This window comes from Rosa rugosa, chromosome 2 (genome assembly GCF_958449725.1).
Source record: "Rosa rugosa chromosome 2, drRosRugo1.1, whole genome shotgun sequence".
NCBI lineage: Eukaryota > Viridiplantae > Streptophyta > Magnoliopsida > Rosales > Rosaceae > Rosa > Rosa rugosa.
Window position 1 is genome coordinate 15951718 of NC_084821.1, and position 22612 is coordinate 15974329.

Below are 22612 nucleotides of genomic sequence, written 5' to 3' on the forward strand. Positions count from 1 at the left end.
GTTTTTCTCCGATAAGTGTGCTTTATTTCAAGTGTGCTTTATTTCCACTCATCTAATGACTTGAACAGACTTAATGTAGACCCAGAGTAAACTACAGATGTGGTCATGAACTTATAACAGATAAGCAGGCTTTGTCTTCATGAGAAGCAAATACAAATAGAGGGCAAAAGAAAGAATGGCTAATTGAATTATAAAGCAACATTAATTTCAGGCAATTGGATATTTCAATTCATTGGTGTATAAGAGAAAAACAGAGCACATCCATATAGCACAAAGCAAAACACACTAGCCAGTGCTATCAAATTACAAGTTCCGAATCCCTAATATTACACGACACATTGACACGTACAGTTACAAATTAACAATCATATTTGATAGGACGAGATAGATCAAAACCGAGAAAGATTATCGTAATTGCAAGATTAGCCAGAAATTTCAATGGCTTTGACATCAGGCCTCTTCACCTCTGCCTTAGGAACAGTCACACAGAGAACTCCATTCTCCATAGCAGCCTTAATCTCATCAAGCTTCGCATTCTCAGGAAGTCTGAATCTCCTGGAGAACTTGCCGCTGCTTCTCTCGACCCGGTGCCACTTGTCGTTCTTGTCCTCCTTCTCTATCTTCCTCTCTCCGCTGATCTGCAGCACCCTGTCATCTTCAATCTCAACCTTGACCTCTTCTTTCTTCAGCCCCGGAAGGTCGGCCTTGAACACATGGGCTTCTGGGGTCTCCTTCCAGTCGATCCTGGTGTTGATGAAAGCCGAATTTTCGCGAGGAAATTCAGGGAATGTGGAGAGAGATGAAGAAGGGAATTGGAAATCCCTGAATGGGTCCCAGAGATCGAGGTCGAAGACGCTGTTTCGTCGGAAATTTGGGATGAGCGACATTGTGAATGGATTGGACGATCAGAAAGTTCGAGTATTTGCTTCACTGGTTTGGTGATTGGAGGGGAAGATTGGATGCGTATTTATAAGGAGACCCAAGAATTTTCTGGAGAATGCTCCGACTTGAAAACGTGTTTCTGATTTTCTCTCGAACTTTCCGGGGCTTTTGAGAATTACATACGCAACTGAAGAATGGTCGGGAAGCTTTCTTCGACAATTGAGAATCAGAAAATGGGCCAAAAGTGGGCTTAATAATGGGCTCTTGAAGAAAGGTGGGAGTAAGGAGTGGCCTTTTAGGAACTAACCGCACATAACCGAATCAAATGCTGGAAATCTAAACAGAATTGGGCGATCAATTATTAAAGAGTAAAAATGAACTGAGCTGATATTTCCGTGCAGGTTTCAGTACGGCTTCCCTTACGTTATTTCTTATTGGTACTTTTATTTTTTTTAGAAAGTTACACATAAGTGTTATTTTGAAATACAATTTTGTCTCAGTACTCATATAAAGACCGGTCGTTAATTTCGTTTGAACTTTGAAGAAGTTAGGTGCGATGAACTCTCTCTCTAGTTTGCTTTTACAACTTAGATTTTGGCAACTGAACTTTTTGATTAGCTTGTAATAATGATTGCCTTCAGCTTAGATTTTGGTAACCACCCATTGTTGGTGGATGCACGTACATTTTACATTCATGCATGGCATCAGATCTTTGTAATTTTGAGAATGTCTTCTCCCTCACTACTAGCAAAACAAGAATTACCCACATATTTTAATCTGTGTGTAATAAGATTTTTTCACACAGATTTCAGTGTGTGATGTTTTTTACCTACAGTACACACACAGATTGAGTAACCGTGTGGTTTGGAGGGGGGTAATACTCATCTCACACGGATTATTTTGTCCGTGTGAATATTATACGTGGAGCCCCACTATCTTTCCATAAATATAATGGAGTTTGTGTGAACAAGGAAATTGTTCACACGGATATCTGTATCAATTAAGTAAGTTGTTCACACGGATATCTGTGTCAAATACATAATCTCTATCTCACACGGATTTCTGTGTGAAAGAGTTATAGCTTTCAAAAAAAAAATTCTGCAAATTAATTATCAAATACATCTGCAACCACCTTTTTTTTTCTTAAACATTTCAACAAGATAGAGCCAATCTATCCAACAACATATATCAAGCGCTGTTGAGACCGAAATTTTCACAAACCCAAAATAAAAAAGTGGTTCGATGCAAAAGTGAGAATCCAGTAGCTTTCAAGTTGGTTAGCTTGATTATCTCCAAAGCATGATAATGTATAGGTTTGTTGTGACCAAAGAAAGAAGAGTTCTAGTTATCTTCAAATGCATAACAGAAACTCTATCTTCAAAATAAATAAATAAAAAAGAGAAGAAGAAAGCAACAGAACAAATCATGCATGCATCACGTGGATTGGTACTCAAGGCATCAGAATTCAAATTTAGAATCTTGGATAATCTTCCCATCTTGCAAATTCAAGACCGAGTCAATGTTGATATCTATACAAAGTTTGAATGACCAAAAGACATCAGAAACTTTCAACGTGGAAGATAGAAGGTGGTTGCTGCTATGATAGTTTCAATTCAAATTGACAAAGGTTATCATAACCTCAATTTGAATTGAATTGATGGCTATCTTAATCAAGTTTATCCAGTTGCCTATAAAAAGGCACGTCTTCTACAGCAAACGGGGGAGAAAGACTGGAGAGCAGCAAAACAAAAAGAGAGGGCAGAGAGGCAACGAAAGAAGAAAAGAGAGAGAGAGAGAGCAGAGGGGAAAAACGCAGGAGCAGAGAAAGAAGAGGAAGGGAAGAAGAGAAGAATAATTCGAAGCTAAGAAGAGACCACTAAAAGCTACAAACATAGAGCAGTGGGTATAATTTCTTCTATATGCTGTCAATTATCATTTTCACTCAAGTGTTCTCTTTGTTCTACATTATATGATTACAGAAAGCTAAATAGGTGATCATGTAAGACTATGAGCACTCCAAACAAGAAGTTGATGGTCTATCCTCTCTCCAAAAGTCCCTCGTTGCTGTCATCCTTACAAATCTCACCAACGGCTTCCGGGCAAGACACAAAGTCGACATCAAGCCCTCATTCACAGCCGTGGTGTCACTCCATGCTGCACTTGCTTTCGATGCCTATACTGCGGTGCGTCCTGCGTATAGGTGGCGGAAGCAAGCTTCAAGTTCAAGGGGGTTCATCATGCTTGTTTTTGATGCCTGTATCGCGGTGCGTCCTGCATATGGGTGGCAAAAATAAGTATGTCAAGTGAACGCCTGGGGGTTACCAGTTCACACCGAGTACGGTTCTGCAAAGTTCTCAAGTTCACAACAGTAGGGAAGCTGCTCCAGAAGGATCCTCGTGTAGTGTTTCAACGTCATGTTGTTGCTTCATTCTGCATCAACGGAGTCACCAGAGTCACGTTCGGGAAAACAAAGTGGCTCACAAGTTAGACTGCAGCAACAAATGGAAGAAAGATGGGAGTTGCCTCACAATATGGCTGCAGAGATGTTCGACGGATACAACACGGTGGAATAAGCCCAGTCGGTATGAAGGATTGATCGAACACATTCATTCAATCCATGGCAAAACTACCTCTGTGACGTTAAGAACTACCTCTGCGAATCAATGGCTCATACGACGTTTGCAAAGAAATAAGCTAGTCAGAATGGTGTTCTTCTCCGAAACTATGTCTGCAAATGAAAGACAATTGTTGCACTGCTACCATCGAAGAAGCTACATGGCTGGTGGCTATATGGCAACATATCTCTTAATGCCAAGGCTCTACAGCTCCACCATCTTAATAATGGGACACGAGTTCATCCAAGAAGGGAGAAATGATACAAATTAAAGACAAACTCCACCCCTTCAAGTATAAATGAATGGGAATTATGAATCCCATATGAAATATGCCACTTGATATCTACGGTGTTGGTCTTTGAGCAAGACAACAAGGCTAAGGCCAAAAATACATGCTATGAAAGTTTGCTGGGTAATTAACACCCAAAACGTGAAAATGAGATAGGGAACAAAACTAATAAACTAATGGATTATTCATTAAATATATCCATTAATTTAATAGCTTTCCAGACAAATCTCAAACAAAGTTGGGCCTCCTACAAAAAATGGAAGCAAGCCCGTCCATATCAAATCTTCGGCTCCAATCTCAAAGCTCGTCTTGATGGGTGTCCAAGGTAATTAATCACTTGAAGCAGTTCACTATGGTTCCAGCGAAGTGACACAAAGCTCATTGCACAGCTTGGCATGATGAGTGTCCAAATCAAAATTAGCGAACACTCTCCCAAGTTGGGTGCTCACTCAACAAGTCTATTTGACTGGTTCAAAAAATATATACACATCCGTTGAACACAAAAGTCGGTATAAAACCGAAAAGTCAAATTTATTGAACTACAGTGGTTTGATCCCCTTCACGGGGTATGTAGGCAGTCTAGCGACCCACTAGATGCAACCGTAACTCCAAACAGAATCCCTGACTCCACCAGTCAAATTCAACCAGTCCCAAATGAATCACTGACTCCAGTCAAATTCTCCCAACACCAGAAAAATCAAATTCATTCCCAAATCACACAAATAAAGTCCAAACCACATTCAAGGGCTTTAGACACTTTCCCAAACATAAATCCAAAATAAATGGGTCATCTACCCATTTAAATCTCAAATGCCGGAACTACATGTGGTTTGATCCCGCAAAGGGTATGTAGGCAATCTAGAACCAAATTTATCTAGATGCAACCGCGTCCTAAACACAAAATCGAATCTCTGGTCCACTTAAACCAAATTCATCCCAAACACTACTCTCATTCCAAAATCAAAGCCCTCTAATGACTCATTCACTCATTGGAACTCTTGAACTACGAGTGGCTTGATCCCTCTCCAAGGGTACGTAGGCAATCCATTCAAATGTTCGGGTGCAGCCGCAAAAACAAACAAACACACATCTCATCAATTGGTTTCTTCATAAATGGAATCAAAGGGTGTTTCCCTGTAACAAGAGATTGTAATTAAGAGACACATTCTGTCTTGAATGGGTCGAACCCGAAATAATAAAAACTCTATTCACTAAATGAATACGAGTGAAATTATGTTGGGTGACATTTTTGCTCACTGTGTGCAATTTTCTCTCAACAAGCGCATAAAATCACAACAGCAATTGCACCACAAAAAGAACGCCCAAATTCAGGAAATCCGAATCACATAGCCAACCCACAGGTCATGAACTACATAATAGATCATATTCTTAGAGCAAGTCCACCGGTTTCGTTTTGACTGGGCACCAGCAAGGATTGATGATGTGGTGACCGGGCAGAAGGAAAATTTTACTTCCACCGGCCCAAGCTTGACCAACCAAGGTTTGCCTTTTCATGATCGAGGCTAAGAAAAAAGGCAAGCCCGTGACTTTTTTCTTGCCCAAGCTTGGTCGGCTGCCAGCTTGGCCCAAAGGTATCGTGGCTGCCAGCTTGGCACAATATCTCGCATGGAGCTGCAAGCAAGGCCGAAACCCAGACCAGAAATGCCGGAAAAGTCGCCAGTGTCGAGGAATTGCAATGGAGCCGAAGTCACCCAAAAGTGAAAATCATCAGAACCCAATTGAATTCAAAAACAAATCACATAGGCATGTACAACATGACGAGAAGTTGAAGTTTCATACCACATATAAGCAAATCGGTGGCCGGAGTCTGCAGAAACTCGCTGGAAAAGTTCCAAGTTTCTCACCATCGATTCTCCTCACTCGTCCCGTGCATGGACGATCAAAGACCACGGGCGTAACAGTGACGACGAGGCGAAGAAGATGGTGCTCGTGCACCGGTCGGAGGTGGCCTGACAGTGGAGCGCCGGTCGGGTTAGGGAATCGAGTTGCTGACTCTCGGTTTCGAGTTGGGAGACCTCGAAGCCTCTGTACGTGATCTTGATCCTTGATCTGATCAAGGGCATTTATAACCCTAAGTTCACTATATTTCAATGGCTAGGATGAAGCGGTGGTAAAATGGAAGGCCACGATCGCACCGCAGAAATTTTCTTTTTATTTAAAGGCATTTTCATAATTTCCAAACTTCGAAAATTCATTATAAACACTTCGGGTGTCCGAAAAATTCTCACGAACTCATCGTGTCGTATACTTTATTATCAAACTCTTAGATTGAGGATTTCACTTTATGAAAATTTCCTCGAGCATCCTGAAAATTTCTAAAAATTTTCAATGAACAGTTAAAATTGATGAATAGTGATAAATGAACAGTCTTGACTGGTCAAGAAAAAAAACGGGTGGAAACCCATGTCCAATGACAGTGAACAGTTACTTGACTGGTCGACGTCTTGACTTTTCGACCTTGACATTTCTTGACTACAGGTGAACTTGCTCTTATAGACAATTGAAAGATGACTGGTCAGAAATTCAGAATCAACAACCACTTCAAGTACCCAATTACCATGAGATAAAACTACTTCTAGCCTCCCAGTAATTACTAATTACATCTAAACCCAATTGTAAAAGTTAACCCTCTAGTAAATGTGCTTCAAGCCCAGGCCATGCTTGCCGCGAACGCAACCATAAGGATGGATCTTGAATGAAATTCATGGATCTGCAAAAGCATTACCATAAGGATCGGATCCATGAACCAAATATATGAAAAAATTATAAAGACAGTAAACTTGAATGAAATTAAATGAGCTGCAAAACCAAGTAGAGAGAAACAAGAATATTATTGAATGAAATTAACCAACCATAAAATCAATATCCGAAAGAAAAGAAATCTAGATTTCACGAACCTTTTCACAATGAACACATTTAAAGCAATCCACCACAAACAACTGGAACCAAGAACCACAAAAAGAAAAATATTCAAGATCCAATAACAAATTGAACAGAGTAATAGGATAAGATCTAAAAACATACCTGGAATCGATATACTTTTTCTTAAATCCAAGATCGAAACGATGGTTGTGGAGGTATTGGTGTAGTTGTCAGAGATCATGAGGGTAGGGGGATCGCGGCCATGGCTAGACCTTTTTTACATGCACACTCAGCCCTTAGTATGGAGGCAGAGGCGTGTAGAGCTGGTCTTCTTCTTGGTATTCACCAAGGTTGGGCGGACATAGATATTGAGAGCGATTCGACCACTCTGATTGTTGCACTTAAAAGTAAGGAGGAGAATCTGTCGGAGGTAAGTAGAATTTTAGATGATTGTAAAGAGTACTTTTCTTCTTTTCAATCGGTTAGAATTCTACATACCTACCGGGAAGCAAATGATGTTGCCGATAGACTTGCACACCTTGCTAGTGTTGTTGCTATTGATGATGTTTGGTTAGATGAGACTCCTGCTATTATTCAGGATGTTCTCTACGAGGATTATTGTCACTGTTTTTCTGTAGCTCGGGGTTCAGGTTTTATGTCCCCCCCCCCAATGCAAAATTCTATTTTTGATAAAATAAATGGAATCGGGCGTGGGGCTGAGCCTCCCAGCTAGGCTGGGTTCCAAACCCTTATAAAAAAAAAAATAAAAAAAAATCCGAGATCGAATCTGGGTTCGAAGATATCAATGAGAGGAAGAAAATCATGCGAGGTGATTGGTGAAGAAAATCCTAAAATTGAAAAATAAATTTCCAAGTTTAGGATTTTGGACTTGGGTCTCTGAGGGGATAAGTGAAAGTATAGGATTGGGAATGGATAGGAGAGAGTAGAAGATGGAGGATTTGATGAGATTGGGAGCGCGGCGGGGGAGGTATAAGCAATGTAATCACTGAAATCCGTGTGAGATACATTCAAAATTCTCACAAGTCACAAATATCAGTGTGTAGATAGCTACCTGAAAGAACATCGCATCAATTTTGAATTTTTTACATAGAATTTCGTATGTAGCTTCTTTTTTACACGGATGTCTGTAACATTAAGTAGAATAGCCACGGAAATCCGTGTGAAATACATTAACATTTGCTACAGATGTCCGTGTGTATTTATCTCAGTAACTCAATAGCTAAGTGTCATGTTAATTGTCATTTGATTAATTACACGGAAATCTGTATCTAGTTCCTCTTTTCACACAGAATTCTGTAGCTGATTTTTCTTTTCACACGGATATCCGTGTCTTAATTTCACACAGATATTCGTGTATTGCTCATCTCACACAGAAATCTGTACCAAAAAGTTATTGTAACGGAAATCCGTCCCTCCATAATTCACATATCATAAAAAATTAACGATTTCTAAATAAACTAATTTGTAATGTGTACAGAAATCAGTGTGAATTGATATTCACACAGATAACCGTGTGAAAATGTTTTTGTTTACACACAGACATCTGTTACTGGTGTTAACTCGCACAGATTTCCGTTGATATTGTTATTGTTTAAATTATTGTGGGTCCAATTATGATCATTTCACACGGTTATCTGTTAGTATTTATGTTTCACACGGATATCTGTGGCTTTTAGATACAGTAAATCCGTGTGTATTGTTATTTTGCTAGTAGTGCCTTCCAAAACCATCAATCCTCACTAGCACTCAATTACTATTTGTTTGTCAATCAAAAGCAATGAATTATTCCCCAACATTTGATCATGATCTAGAGAAAAATTTATTTCACCTCTCTATACTTTACACATAAAATTATTTATTTTTATAGGCATCTAATTGGATAACATATGCCCTTATATATGCTCTAATTTGATTAATTAATCATGGTCATTAGTTTCATATTTTTTTATAAATTGATGATGGGGCCCACTCAGATTCTAGTTTCATATTTTTTTATAAATTGATGATGGGGCCCACTCAGATTCAATTTTAGCCTTGACGATTTATATGATGTGTTTGTTGGGTGAGATAAGGCCGAAAACGAATTTGAGGGGATCACCACTCAACAATTTATAAATTAATTGACGGATTAGATAAGTTGGCTAATGATACAGTTAGAATGTGTTTAAGTTTTGCTTCATTATTCTTTATAATTTTATTTAACCTTAAACACAATTGAGTGAAAAGTTCACTGAATTGGTGACAAGACTGATGATTGATAGAGTACAAGGACACATAAAATGATACAACCAATTAAAAATCTAGGAGCACAGACAACTTTTGAGTACAAACGGCAAACCCACTTGGAGGAGGACGTGATCCATGAGTTATGCTGATGACCAAGTTACGAGTGGGTCTTTGGGACCAACAAACACTTGCGAGTTGCCACCACCGAATAAGAAATTTCACGCGCAGAAATTCTTTAAAAAGTAAAGATTGTTGGATATTTTTATTTCAAAAAAGGAGGTGTCTGCCGTTTGTTTTTTTGGACCAACAGTCCAACACATGTCTGCTGTGTTTTTATTTGACCTGAGAGGCCATATCTAAGATCTACCCATATTTTAATTCATTATCCACTAGTTCACTTGTGTTTCTATTGTTTATTTGTTTGTGCCATTTCTCTACATGAAGCAGCCGTGAACAAATCTTTATCCACCAAAAACAAAAACAATTTTTCATGTTCTTTTTTCTCTTTTGGGGTTTTCAAGTTCATGGTTTTCCTTTAAACTATGATAGTGGTCAGTGGTCACTGATTTTGCTTACAGATTCATGTAGTGTACTTCTTCATTGCAAAGAAACTATACTCACGAGAGGTATCGATCAATGCGAATGCTAGTTCATCATCATATATTGGTATTCATTTTGGTGTTGTCCTTTACAGCAGAAGCATCAGATCAGTTGGCACCCATGCCGATAGGAAAACCTGGGTGCAGAACAAATTGCAGCGGTGTTTCGATTCAATACCCTTTCGGAATTGGCCAATCCGGCGGTGAAGATTGCTTTTACGATGTGTGGTTCCAAATCGACTGTAACCAGTCCACCGGGTGGAAGCCCGTCCTGAGGCACACCCAAATCGAGATAGGGAACATTACCATTGCTGAAAATGCAGACAGGGTTCAGGCGTACAGTCCCGTTACTTCCTTGTGCCCCAATACTGAAGCAAAGCAACCAAGAGATTTCACGGGCAGCCCTTTCGTCTACTCTCAGAAATTCAATAGATTTACTGCAGTGAGCTGCGGCTTCCTTGCCGTGATTAGCTCCGATGAGTTAATCGTCGGTGGGTGCAGGTCAAGATGTCAAGAGAACGGCTACAGCGTTGACACGCCCTGTGACACTGGTAATAACTGCTGCCAAACTACTATTCCTTCATCTCTCACAGTTATCAATGCTAGCATACAGAGGGATCCAAATGGAAGCGCACCTGGTGGTGCTGGTTGCAAAGACCGGGCGTTTCTGGTTGACCAAGATTGGTTTACTGCTACAAGTTACTATGCCATTGAGAACATGAGCAGCGTTCCTGTGGTGCTGGAATGGACTTTAAACAACGATCAAGCTACTTCTTCATTTCAACCATTTCAATCTTTCCTAGAAGATACCGAGTGGTATTTCACGGATCCAACACCCTTTTGCTCGATTTACCAAAGCAATCGAACAAGAACAACATTCAGTTGTTACTGCAGTTCTGGCTTCGAAGGAAATCCATACCTTCTCGCGCCTTGTCGTGGTAAGTACTTCATAAAACCTCTAGTTAGCCGCCATTATTTCTTTCCTTTCCTTCAATATTTTTGTTAGTATTTAGATATTGGTTCTTCCCATTTCATTTTAAAAGATAAAATCCATTGATTTATAAAATCTATCCATCTTTACAAAGCTTTGATATCTCACTAATTAAAAATTTAGTTTCCTAGATCACCAACTAAAGTTGTAGACATAACTTATCCTACACAGGCCGGGGTAGGTTAATCTGTGTACACCGTGACTAAGTCAGGCTTTTCAAATGCATGTTTGAGCATGAGCTGCGGACATTACGTTGTTCTTTTGTGTCCTTCAATAGGCCTCGAAGTATCATTGTAACTTGCCCTTAGCTTGCACATTTTGTTTCTTGATGTTTTATGACCTGTAGTTGAAATTAGACGCCCTAGATATGTCAGGGCGTCAGGCTTGTCATATAAAGTGTGTTTCAGTGATACATAATAAGAAACAAAATAAGAAAAATAAATAAAGTGACTTATTATGTGTAAATATGTCTATTTAATTTTGAGTATTTCTATTGGGACCTCTAAATCTGCTCACTTGACCTCACTCTATTATCAATTATTAAATGACATATATAACCTACTATAAAATGACTATTAAGGACAATATTTATACCAAAAAAATATTATATTTATTTTATGTAGACTTTCCAATTCAATAATATTAGATTGTATTCTTTATTATTTTCCTTATCTATTTTCATTTTTCAATTTCACTACATACTCATTAAAGCTTTCATATATATTCAATAAGAATTAAAAATATGAGTAAAGATTCAAATTTGCTCACCATTTTTATTTTGTGGTGATATTACCACCCAATTAAAACTTGTCACGTCATGTAGAATTAATTTAATACTTAAAATTAATTTGTTTAATAAAACATCATGATTAACTATAATTATGTTTTATAACACATGACAGTTTTATATTGAGTGGTGGTAGTGAGCAAATTTGAATCCATATGAGTAAGATCATGTGACATAAAAATGTATGATATATATGTTAAACGCATATTGGTGAGTAAATCATATTATGATTTATGACCTAAATCTAAGTCTATCAATTATATTTGCAAAAAAAAAAAGGAAAAAAAAAGAGCTAGCTAGCAATAAAAAAAAAACTAAAAAAATATTTAAATAATTAATCATGAGGTACAAAAAATAGAGAAAAAAATAAACATAAAAAAATGATTTCTTCATATATTTTTTTTGCACAGCTAAAATAGAAAAAAAAAAAAAAAACACAGAACAGTTCATTTTATTTTCTTATTGATTGGAAATTAATTCTTGAAACTCAATACCTTGTGTTTAAATTTTTTTTTCATTTATTTATTGGAAAAGAGATTTATGCATGTTGTTTGATTAAGAAATGTATATGTAATTAAGATTTATAGAGTAACTAAATCATTGAAAAGACTAAGTTTTTTATTTGAAAGATAATAATTTGTTTGCAAATTATATGAGTGAGGTTATTTAAGGAACTTTAGTGAGGTTTAGTGAGTAAATTTAGTATGTGAAAATTTGATAAGAGGTGCAAAAAACATAGAGGTTAAGTGAGTAAATTTGGAGGTTCCAATAGGAAAACTCTTTAATTTTATATTTTCAACTATTCAGTATTTTTATATTTACATTTTCAATTTGAGTTTTTCTATTGAAATCTCCAAATTTACTCACTTGACCTCTATGCTTTTTACACCTTTGATCAAATTTTCAAATACTAAATTTACTCACTAAACCTCATTAAACTTCCTCAAATAACCTCACTCATATAATTTGTAAACAAATTATTATCTTTAAAATAAAAAATTTAGTCATTTCAATGATTTAATCACTCTATAAATCTTAACTAAATATACATTTCTTAATCAAACTTGAGTTTCAAAAATTAATGTCTAATCAATAAGAAAATGCCATGAACTATTCTGTTTTTTTTTTTAATTTGTTTTTCTATTTTAGCTGTGCAAAAAAAAAAAATGAAGAAATCATTTGTTTTTATTCTCAAAAAAAAAAATCATTTGTTTTTTAATGTTTTTTTTTTTTCTGTATTTTTTGTACCACATGATTAATTATTTAAATATATATATTTTTTTAACTGCTAGTTTTTTTTAAAAAATTTTTTTTACAAATATAATGGATTGACTTAGATTTAGATCATAAATCATAAGAGAATTTATTTTGTTTCCCCTCACCAATATGCGTTCAACATATATATCATACATTTTTATGTCACATGCATAATCTTAATCATATTTTTAATTCTTATTAAATATATATGAATGTTTTAATGAGTATGTAGTGAAATTGGAAAATGAAAATAGATAAGGAAAATAATAAGAAATACAATCTAATATTATTGAATTAGAAAGTCTACATAAAATAAATATAATATTTTTTGGTATAATTATTGTCCTTAATTGTCATTTTATAGTAGGTTATATATGTCATTTAATAATTCATAATAAAGTGAGGTCAAGTGAGCAGATTTGGAGGTCCCAATAAAAACTCTCTTTCAATTTTATTGTTCTTGACTTTTTGTGATTAAATTCTAGACATTGATGAATGCGCAATTCGGCCCAGTGTATGCTCACCGGGCAGTAAGTGTGTGAACCATCCTGCAATGTATTATTGTGGGGCCGATAGCCATGTTGTGAAATGGGTCCTCTCAGGTATGCCAATCGGACTACTCCATGTTTCAAAGCTTTATTTAAAAATTCTTTTCCAGAAAAAACCAACCAAACTAGAGATATTTTGATTACCATGTGTGCCATTATTTATATGTCTATACAATTTGCTTGAAAACCATCCATGCCTATCAGCTACAATTGAATTCTGGAGACCTAAAAACATTTTGAGTTAATTAAACAATTTGTTTTCCAGTAATTAAACAATTAATTATAAATAAAGAAATTGTAAAATATAGAATGTATTTTAAAAGTACTTGAAAGTAGTTTTGAGAAGCATATTGCAATTGTTTCTTTTTATTTTGCTCACCACTTTTATTTTGTGGTGATATCACTATTCTATTAAAACTTGCCACGTCATATAGAATCAATTGAATACTTAAAATAATTTTTTTTAATGAAACATCTGTTTAAAGAAAACTGAATTGGGAGAGAATTGAGTCATGCTTTCATTGATAATAGGGACCTCTTTATATAGAGGATTACAAGACATAGAATCAGAGCTGCATAAGGAAAGATAATCGTACAATTAATCGGATATCTATGAATATCTCTAATTCTAAACCCTATTACAACTAGGTCAAGTAACCTAGAGTTTGGACCAGACACATATTTTGGTTTTACTTAAACACTCCCCCTTGTGTCGCCCAAACGTGGTGCTCCTCTCATTACCTCATTAAAAACCTTACCGATCGAGTAACAAAAATCCTGTGGGACAAAAATAACCTCTGTCAAAGGGGAAAAAGAGCACAACACACCCTTTACGTTTCGAGACCATACATGTAGACATCTCCCCCTGATGTCTGCATATCGCCCTAATGACTATGGTCATGGGAGTTCGGATAACTTTCGCAAACTATGCTACCAACATGTTTCTCGAAAGTAGAATTTAGGCAATGACTTAGTGAGCAAGTCTGCCATACTGTCCTTAGATCGAACCTAGTTCACTTTGATCTTGAGGAGAGTCTATTGTTGCGGAAACGCGTGGGCATATCCCTTCCCAATCAAGTAGTCACTTTAGTGAGCGTTTCAACCTTATTGTAAACGCGTTCCGTGATCTAGAGCCACTTAACTTTGGTAAATGAAGTTCACCATGAACCTTCATGTATATTTTGTATCTAGATCCCCATAGAGATACGTAGTGACCACATTTGTAAGCTGGATGTTCAGTTATTCAGAAACTACCAAACTGACAGGGTAGTGGAGTGAAATGACATCCATTACGAGAGACTATATATGTCTCATCGTAGTCGATTCCACGGCGATCTGTGAGAAGCCTTCGCCATAAGGCGAGATTACTATCTCTTTTTCTCATCACGCTTTCTAACAAAGACCCATTAGTCAACAAGTTTTATGTCAGGAGGTGTTGGCATTACCGGCTCAAAAACCTTCCTCTTCGTTAGAGAATCCAACTTAACCTAGATCACATCTTTCCATTTAGGTCAAATCTCTCTACGTTGGCATTCATTCATCAACGGAGCGTGGTTCGATATCATCAAACTCAACAGACTCATGCGCAACGAAATGCGTGACTACATCATCAATTATGATAGAGTTTCTATCCCACGTCTCAGGTACACTAGTGTAATTTTCAAAGAGCTCTATATTCTCAAGAATAGGTTTTGACATTGAGGTGTCCCCCAACGATAACCATAATCCGGAAGATTCTCATGAGACGGATTTTAAGTGTCGATGATCCAAGGATTGGGTTGTGCCAAAGTATCCTTTGAATCCACGGGCCTCTCACGCATCCGAGCTGGGGCAATGACCTATAAAGCCAGAGTGCAACTGTCTTTGGCCTTGGCGCCATGCCTACCTCCGTGTAAGGTGGTGTGACGTCCTCTCGTAAGGACGTCCATCCTTGCAGGCATGTTTGCAGCATACTTGTGTGATCTTGTCACTTTAACGGGGATCGAGATGAGACATAGCGGGGACAAGCCATGGCAATTCCTGTCATTCCTACCGAACATTTGTGTTCTTATCTCCCCCTAACGGTGGGAAGACTGTCTCATCAAAGTAACATCCGCAAATATAGCGGTAAGGAGATTGACTAGCAAGAGCATTAAATGGCGGACGATTGTTGGAATCTCAAATCCAACGTAGTTGCCCATTCGTCTGTAAGGACCCATCATAGAGCACTGTGGCGGCACAATTGGCACATAAATGGCACACTCAAATATGTGTAGGTACGATACTTGTACCCAGTCACTAGCTGTAAAGCAGAGGTAGATTGAGTGGCGGTGGGTCGTAGACGAATTTGCATAGCTGCATGCGATATTGCATTACCCCAAGCTGATATAAGGAGATTGGTGCGCATTACCAATGTTCTGACTACCATCGTAGTTGTTTCCGCGAGACCATTTGGGTGTGTACAAGGGAACATGATGTCCAACATCAGTCCAATTGCAATAACTATCGAAAGTCTTCGATGTAAACTCTCTAGCATAGTCAAATCCAATTGACTGAATAGGATGATTCGGGGAGTGAGCCCATTGTTATATGTGCTAGGAGTGTAATATAAGCAGTATTTACAGGTGGACAATGGCATAACACGTGATCAGCGTGTTTGCGTGTCAACCAACATCATGAGATATTTAAACGTTCGCAGGTTGGTTGAATCAGTCCACAGAATCCCCACGGATTCTATGTAAGAACAGAATGAGTATTTTCATATCATTTGCATAGGACGGTCTCAGTCCTAATTTCCCTAAGGAACAAGCTTTGTAGACAAGCGAGAGGCTTTAGAAGCAACCAATGAGGATTTTGGTTGAGCCTAAGCGTCTGAAACGCTATTTGAAGCAAAATTGGTGATCGCAACATCACCTGGGGCGTCATCACCATGATGTATGCTATCCATGGCATCATGGATAAAGACTAAGCTAGCCCTAGGCTGGTGGTGGATGGCGGCGGCGCCAGAGGCAGCGACAACGGTCACACTTAGTCCAATAATCAACTTTTGATTCATACTTCAATTCGCTCGAGAGAAAGGATATCCATGTGAAGTCTTTAGTAGACGGATAATCATGTCATGACTAGGATGACCTATCCTGTCATGACAAAGCCAATGTGTCTAAATCCAAGAGATCTTCTCTCATAACTTTATTATATTTAATAGCTCGAATAGTGACATAGAGTCCACTAGAGAGACACATAAACTTCTCTAAGATTCGCCTTTGTTCGTAATTGTTAGAGGCATTGCAAAGTTACTCATTTCTGTTCTCTACATGCATTTTCGCATGGAATCCGTTGGTTACTCATAGGTGCGATGAAAAGAACTCGAAATTTTATTCATAAGTCAACGGAGTACATCATTTTCTCTTAACCATTAGGAGAATCTAATCTGAATGCTAGCTAATGCAAAACAAAGGTAATCATTTGACTTCTTTCAGTAACTCCAAAATAAATATGACTAGGTGAGTAGAGAGATGTCGGTAGAGCAAAGCTCGCTTAAGTACCACTTATCTCAAAACCTTCCTAGACATCATACTCATTTTGGATGAGCCTATGTAAAGAAAAACTAAACCAATGGCATTTACTGCAAAGTATATGGCAATTGCCTATTACATCTCTTGGAAAAATAAAGACTTAAATAGAATTGGCGAACTATTGATCCTAGCCAAATTTGTAGTCTTCAACCCTTCACTCTAGATCATCTTCTTGATCTTCTTGTTCCACATAGTGAGCTTCTCAAGCTTCACAATATGCTTTGTAGGCGGTGACAATTTCTTCACGAGCTCTACAAACGTGTGCCCAATTATCGGATACTCCACATTGAGAACATACATCTCTTTGCTCAGACTCCATTTATTGAGGCGCTTTGAAAGAGTCATTTAGATGACTTTTAATGTTGGTGGCGCCACCAACATGGCCAGAGGCGTTGCCTCCCTCTCTCTTTCCACGTTTACCTCTTCGGTTCCGTATTCGCCTATTTTGGCGGTTACCTACCCAAGTAGAGCTATTATATGGACCAGAACGTCCAGAAGTATCCTTAAGATTAGGTTTTCGCTCTTGGCGCCCTCTCTTAGGGGCGCGACTATAATTGGATTCTGGAATATGCTCTGTTTCCACGATCTCGAATTATAGTTCTTCACAAGGATGTTGTCATAGCTCTAAAAGGCTCATGAAACCTTGTGATCTGTCCTGCAATAACATCGATTCGATAGTTCTTAGCAACCATCAATGCAGAGACGGGGAAGGTAGAGAGAGTCTTCTAAATCAACATCGTATTTGTGATCTCTTTACCACAGAATTCCATTAAGAATTTAATGCAAAGTGGTTCCGAATTGTAGTCAAGAACTAACTTGAAATCACAGAAGCGGAGGCTATGTCATCTCACTTCTAGGTCAGGAAGCAGGGAGTCACGGACGTTGCCAAATCTTTCTTCGAGTGAGACCCACAGCCTTCTGGGGTTTTCTTCATTCATACACTCGTACTGGAGCGAATCATCCATATGTCGAGTCATTAGGATGATGGCCTTCACCTTATTTGCCTTTAAGGCTGCTCTATTTGCTTCCAAAGCTTGAGCTTGCTCAACAATTAGCACGTCCTGGCTAGGCTAGAGAATCGTATCCAGGATTCCATCGGCCATGAGATGCTGGCGGACATCATGAACCCACTTGTGATATCCAGAGCCAGTTGTTCCCAATAGAGCAAAGTCCAATTTGTTCAGGTTACTTATTCTGAAAGAGAACAAGAAATTAGGGTTAGTTTCAGAGCGAAAAATGCTACCACGAAAATATATAAAATTTCTGAGCGTAGTTGCTCCCAAGAAATTATGAATTTATGAGCATAATCGCTTCCAAGAAATTAGAAATTTCTGTGCGTAATCGCTTCCAAGAAATTCAATTCCAAGAGGTATTGGATTAGATCGAAACAATGACGTAAGTGGTCGATCATAAATTCTCTACAAACTCTAAGTTTGGAGATCTCAACAAGCTGCAAGCTTGGAGTGAGCATAAACCTCCACAATTCGGCTTAATTAGGTCTCCCCTATGATGAAGAAAGGGGGGTAGAAGAAGGGAGTTTACAAGTCCTCGAGAAAAAGAAGAGAAATTGAATAAAAACTAGAAATAGGTCGCAGGAAAATTTGACCAGAAAGTGGCCGGAAAGTTGATCGGAAACTGTCAACCGGCGTTGACCGGAGCTGACGTGGTAGTGGGGTCCGCTGCTGACGTGGTTATTGGTCCCTTTGCTGACGTGTCGGTGGGTCCTTGTGTTGACATGTCAGCGGGCCTGTGCTGACGTGGCGGTGGACTGCGTCAGTTGGCCTCTGGGCTGCGTCACGGGCTTGGGTCGCACCTTCTTTTCTTCTCTCTGGGCCGCTGACTTCTTCTGGGTTTCCTTCTTTTTTTTGTTTTTTTTTTCCTTTCTTCGCTCTGCCGGTTCAAGGTGCAGCAGCAGTCAGGTGGCCGGTTCATGTTATTTTAGGCCGGTTCCGGTAAAAGTTTTTCCGGTTCCCGAATTCTGGGATTGAGATGCTACTGCTGATGAAATTTGGTACCCATTGGAGGTCTGGAAGGTGGTGAACTGGTGGAATATTTGTTGCGGGTTGTATGAAGCTTATGGTGGCCGGTTCGGTAGGTTTTCGGCATAAAAGGGTTCAAGGTTTTGTATTCGGATTTAAGGTTTTAGCTTCTTGAATCAGGGTTAGGGCTTCGAGTTGATAACGTGTTTAAGGAAAACTGAATTGAGAGAGAATTGAGTTGTGCTTTCATTGATAATAGGGGCCTCTTTATATAGAGGATTACAAGACATAGAATCAGAGTTGTACAAGGAAAGATAATCGTACAATTAATCGGATATCTATGAATATCTCCGAGAATATCTCTAATTCTAAATCCTATTACAACTAGGTCAAATAACCTAGAGTTTGGGCCAGACACATATTTTGGTTTTACTTGAACAACATCATGATTAACTATAATTATGTTTCATAACACATGATAGTTTTATATTGAGTGATGGTATCACCACCAAAGTACTGATAGTGAGCAAATGTGAATCCAAAGGTTTTTTGCAAAACTTAAAATGTGCTTTGAAATTGGGCGACCTCGCCCATAAATGTACTAGAGACAATCCTTTTCCCCTTAGATTCTAGAGTAAAATCAAAATTAAGAGTTTGGTGGTTGAAACGTATAATTTTTTTGGTCATCCTAAACATTAAATTGGAAGTATTTAAATGAACAGAAAAATAACAATAGTTAATATTCTTCCTTAAGTCACAAATTTCGAAATCTTTGCTTCCAGTATGTTCGGTTGAGTGATAACAATTCATTTAACGGAAAGTTCCATATTAATAAGAAAAAAACCGTAGGGTTTGAGCAGAGAGCAACGAAAAAATTCTCTGTGGTTTTTCTCCGATTTCCATTTAATCTAGCAATGTCGAGGCTCCTTGTCGTGGGTGTTGGGCAACACAGAGCATTAGTGTCAAGGTACCAAGGTCATGTAATGATTGTAATCGGTGATGCACTGATGCTGGTGTTGAATGGTTGTCATGTTTTTCGATCATGATCTGTTTCCCGATCAGAGTAGGATTGATCCGTGGATCCTTAGTAGCGGTGGTTCCATGGGTGAGGGTGACAAGGCACCCTCTCCTTGAAAGCCTAGCAAACCAAGCCTGGAGAGATGATCGACCCCAAATTGCACCGAACCAAATATGTCCAACCCTAGACCCAACACTGAAGAAGCAAAGTCAGGACAAGGCAATAGCCACCCAGCCAACCTGCATCATTAACATCCCCATCAATGATACTGCCATGACTTCAGGCAGCCTGCCTTGCCAGCAAACTATGAAAACCATCGTAGTTGTAATGACCAAGTCGAAACCTGAGCAAAGTAACCATATCCAAATTTCGCCGAGCCCAGAAAAGGAACCCGGAGAAAACAACTCCAGCACCTCTATTGATCTTGATCCTACAAATTATAAAAGTCCCACCGGAGTAGATTACTCAAGCCTGTAGTAGAGAACCATAACCCTTCGTACTGCTTTGTCTCCTCCTCTCACCACCACTATCCTTAGGCCAACGATGAACCCACAAACCTGTGATTGACCCGTCAAGCTTGTTGCATATATTGCAATGCGATGGCCAAAGCCTCCGCATACAATGCTACAAGTATTTATCTAAAAGTGATAGAAAAAAACTAATAGTTAATATTTAAAAATGCCCTGAATATTATAGATTACCGGTATCTATCTTTTACGTACAGATGGACATTGAACTACTAAGACAAGTCATTGAATATTGACAACTGAATGTATATTTTCTAACAGCATAAGAAAATTTTAGGCTGGCCTCTCCATTTTTGCCACTCAGTTTTGAGTTAAATGCTTAAATTTCAACATTAAGTTACAATAATTAAAGTTGCTAACCTTTCAAAGTTTATTGTTTGTTTTTATTTCTTTATGCTTTTTTGGTTAGAAGGTGCATGTACTTATTACTTATTGTTTGCGTATTTTGCCCTTTAATTATCATTTTGCTGAGTAATGTAGGTAGGGTTGTCACTCGGTCGGTTTGAATCGGTTATAGGTATTACCAACTTCAAAACCAAAGCTTTCGGTTTCAAAATTGAGCTACCAATTACCAACCAAAATTTTCGGTTTTTAATCATAACTACCAAATTCGGTATTTCGGTTTTCGGTATTACCAACTTTAGAACAACTAATTCTTTGTAATTAAAATTAGAACGAACAAAACTAGGTTCTTCAATTTTAAAGTAGTAAACTTTGTACTCATCTCCTAATAATAGCTTTCTTTTGTATATATGACATCAAGTTTGAGTCATTTTCAATAAAACTAGGTTATTTAACCATCTTTGACTAGGTTACTTAAAATACATGTACTATTAATGTAGTAATGTTCATGCTATTATGAAAAAGTTTATGTTTATTTCTTAATATACATGTATGTGTATTGAAAATCATAATATATAAAGCTAATATTTAGATAATCGGTAGATTCGGTATTTACCAAAACCAAACCAACTTTTTCGGTAATTTTCGATTTCGATTTTATCGGTCTCGGTTACCAAAAAGTCGGTTTACCAAACTTAAAACATCGGTTGGTATTCGGTCGGTTTGGTAATTACCAAACCAAGTGGCAGCCCTAAATGTAGGTGTCGGCGGGTGCGTTGGGATGTTATTATTACTTTACTGGTGCATGGTTGGTATACAAATACCTTCAGAAAAGGAAAAACAAAATACGCAAGGAGTTGTTTTTCAAGAGAAATGGTGGTTTACTACTACAACAACAATTATCGTCCGGTGAAGTTAACGTTGAGAAGATTAAGTTGTTTACATCTGAGGAGTTGGAGAAGTCTACTGACAAATTCAATATTGATAGAATCCTTGGCCAGGGAGGCCAAGGTACTGTTTACAAGGGCATGCTAACAGATGGAAGGATCGTGGCTATTAAGAAGTCTAAAATAGTGAGCGAAGGCCAACTTTCGGATTTCATCAATGAGGTTGTCATTCTTTCTCAAATCAACCACAGAAATATCGTTCAGCTATTGGGTTGTTGTTTAGAGAATGAAGTTCCTCTTCTAGTATATGAGTTCATACCAAACGGAACTCTTTCCAAGTATATCCAAGGTCAGATTGAGGAATTTCCACTTACATGGAAAATACGGTTACGAATTGCAACTGAAATTGCAGGAGCACTTTTCTACCTACACTCTGCAGCTTCATGTCCCATTTTTCACAGAGACATCAAGTCCACAAACATACTTCTAGATGAAAAATACAGAGCAAAAGTAGCTGACTTTGGAACTTCAAGATCCGTTGGCATTGACCAAACCCACCTGACCACATGTGTACTTGGTACGTTTGGTTATATGGACCCAGAATACTTTCATTCAAGTCAATTTACAGAGAAAAGTGATGTTTATAGCTTCGGAGTTGTCCTTGTTGAGCTTTTGACCGGACAAAAACCAGTTTCTGCTGTAACAAAATCACAAGAAGAATTCAGAAATCTTGCCTCACATTTTATTACTTCAATGCAAGAAGATAGTCTGTGCGAAATTCTCGATGCTCGAGTTCTGAAAGAGGGTTCTGAAACAGATATTAAGGTTGTTGCCAACCTTGCAAAAAGATGTTTGAATGTTAATGGAAGAAATCGCCCTACAATGAGAGAGGTGACAGCAGAGTTGGAGTCCATCCATATCCATACGTTTGAAGAAAAAGCGTCAAATGCTGATCAACGAAGTAAATCGATTGATAGTTGGGATGGAAGTTCAATAGGAACTGGCATAGCTTCTGATAGGTATGGTGGTGATGAGATCGACTTCATCACTACTTGAACTTCCACAATTATCTTCAAGACATGGTGAACAAATAATATCTTGCTATGTATGTTTAAATTTGATGTTCATTAGGCACTCATATTTGTCACATTGGCAATTTGATGTTCATTAACGCATGTAAGAATATGCTGAATGTTAACAGTAGTTT

General features: G+C 38.0%; 1 protein-coding gene and 1 pseudogene across 1 annotated transcript; one reads left to right on the forward strand and one right to left on the reverse strand.

Annotated features, from left to right (window-relative positions):
- Nucleotides 1–397: 397 nt before the first annotated feature.
- Nucleotides 398–953, reverse strand: LOC133732043 (18.1 kDa class I heat shock protein-like). Its single transcript, XM_062159499.1, has one exon. It carries the CDS (start codon nt 885–887, stop codon nt 423–425), a length of 465 nt encoding a protein of 154 aa, XP_062015483.1. The 5' UTR covers nt 888–953; the 3' UTR covers nt 398–422.
- An 8620-nt stretch (nt 954–9573) lies between these two features.
- On the forward strand, nt 9574–22596 carry LOC133733704 (wall-associated receptor kinase-like 1; annotated as a pseudogene).
- Nucleotides 22597–22612: the final 16 nt, after the last annotated feature.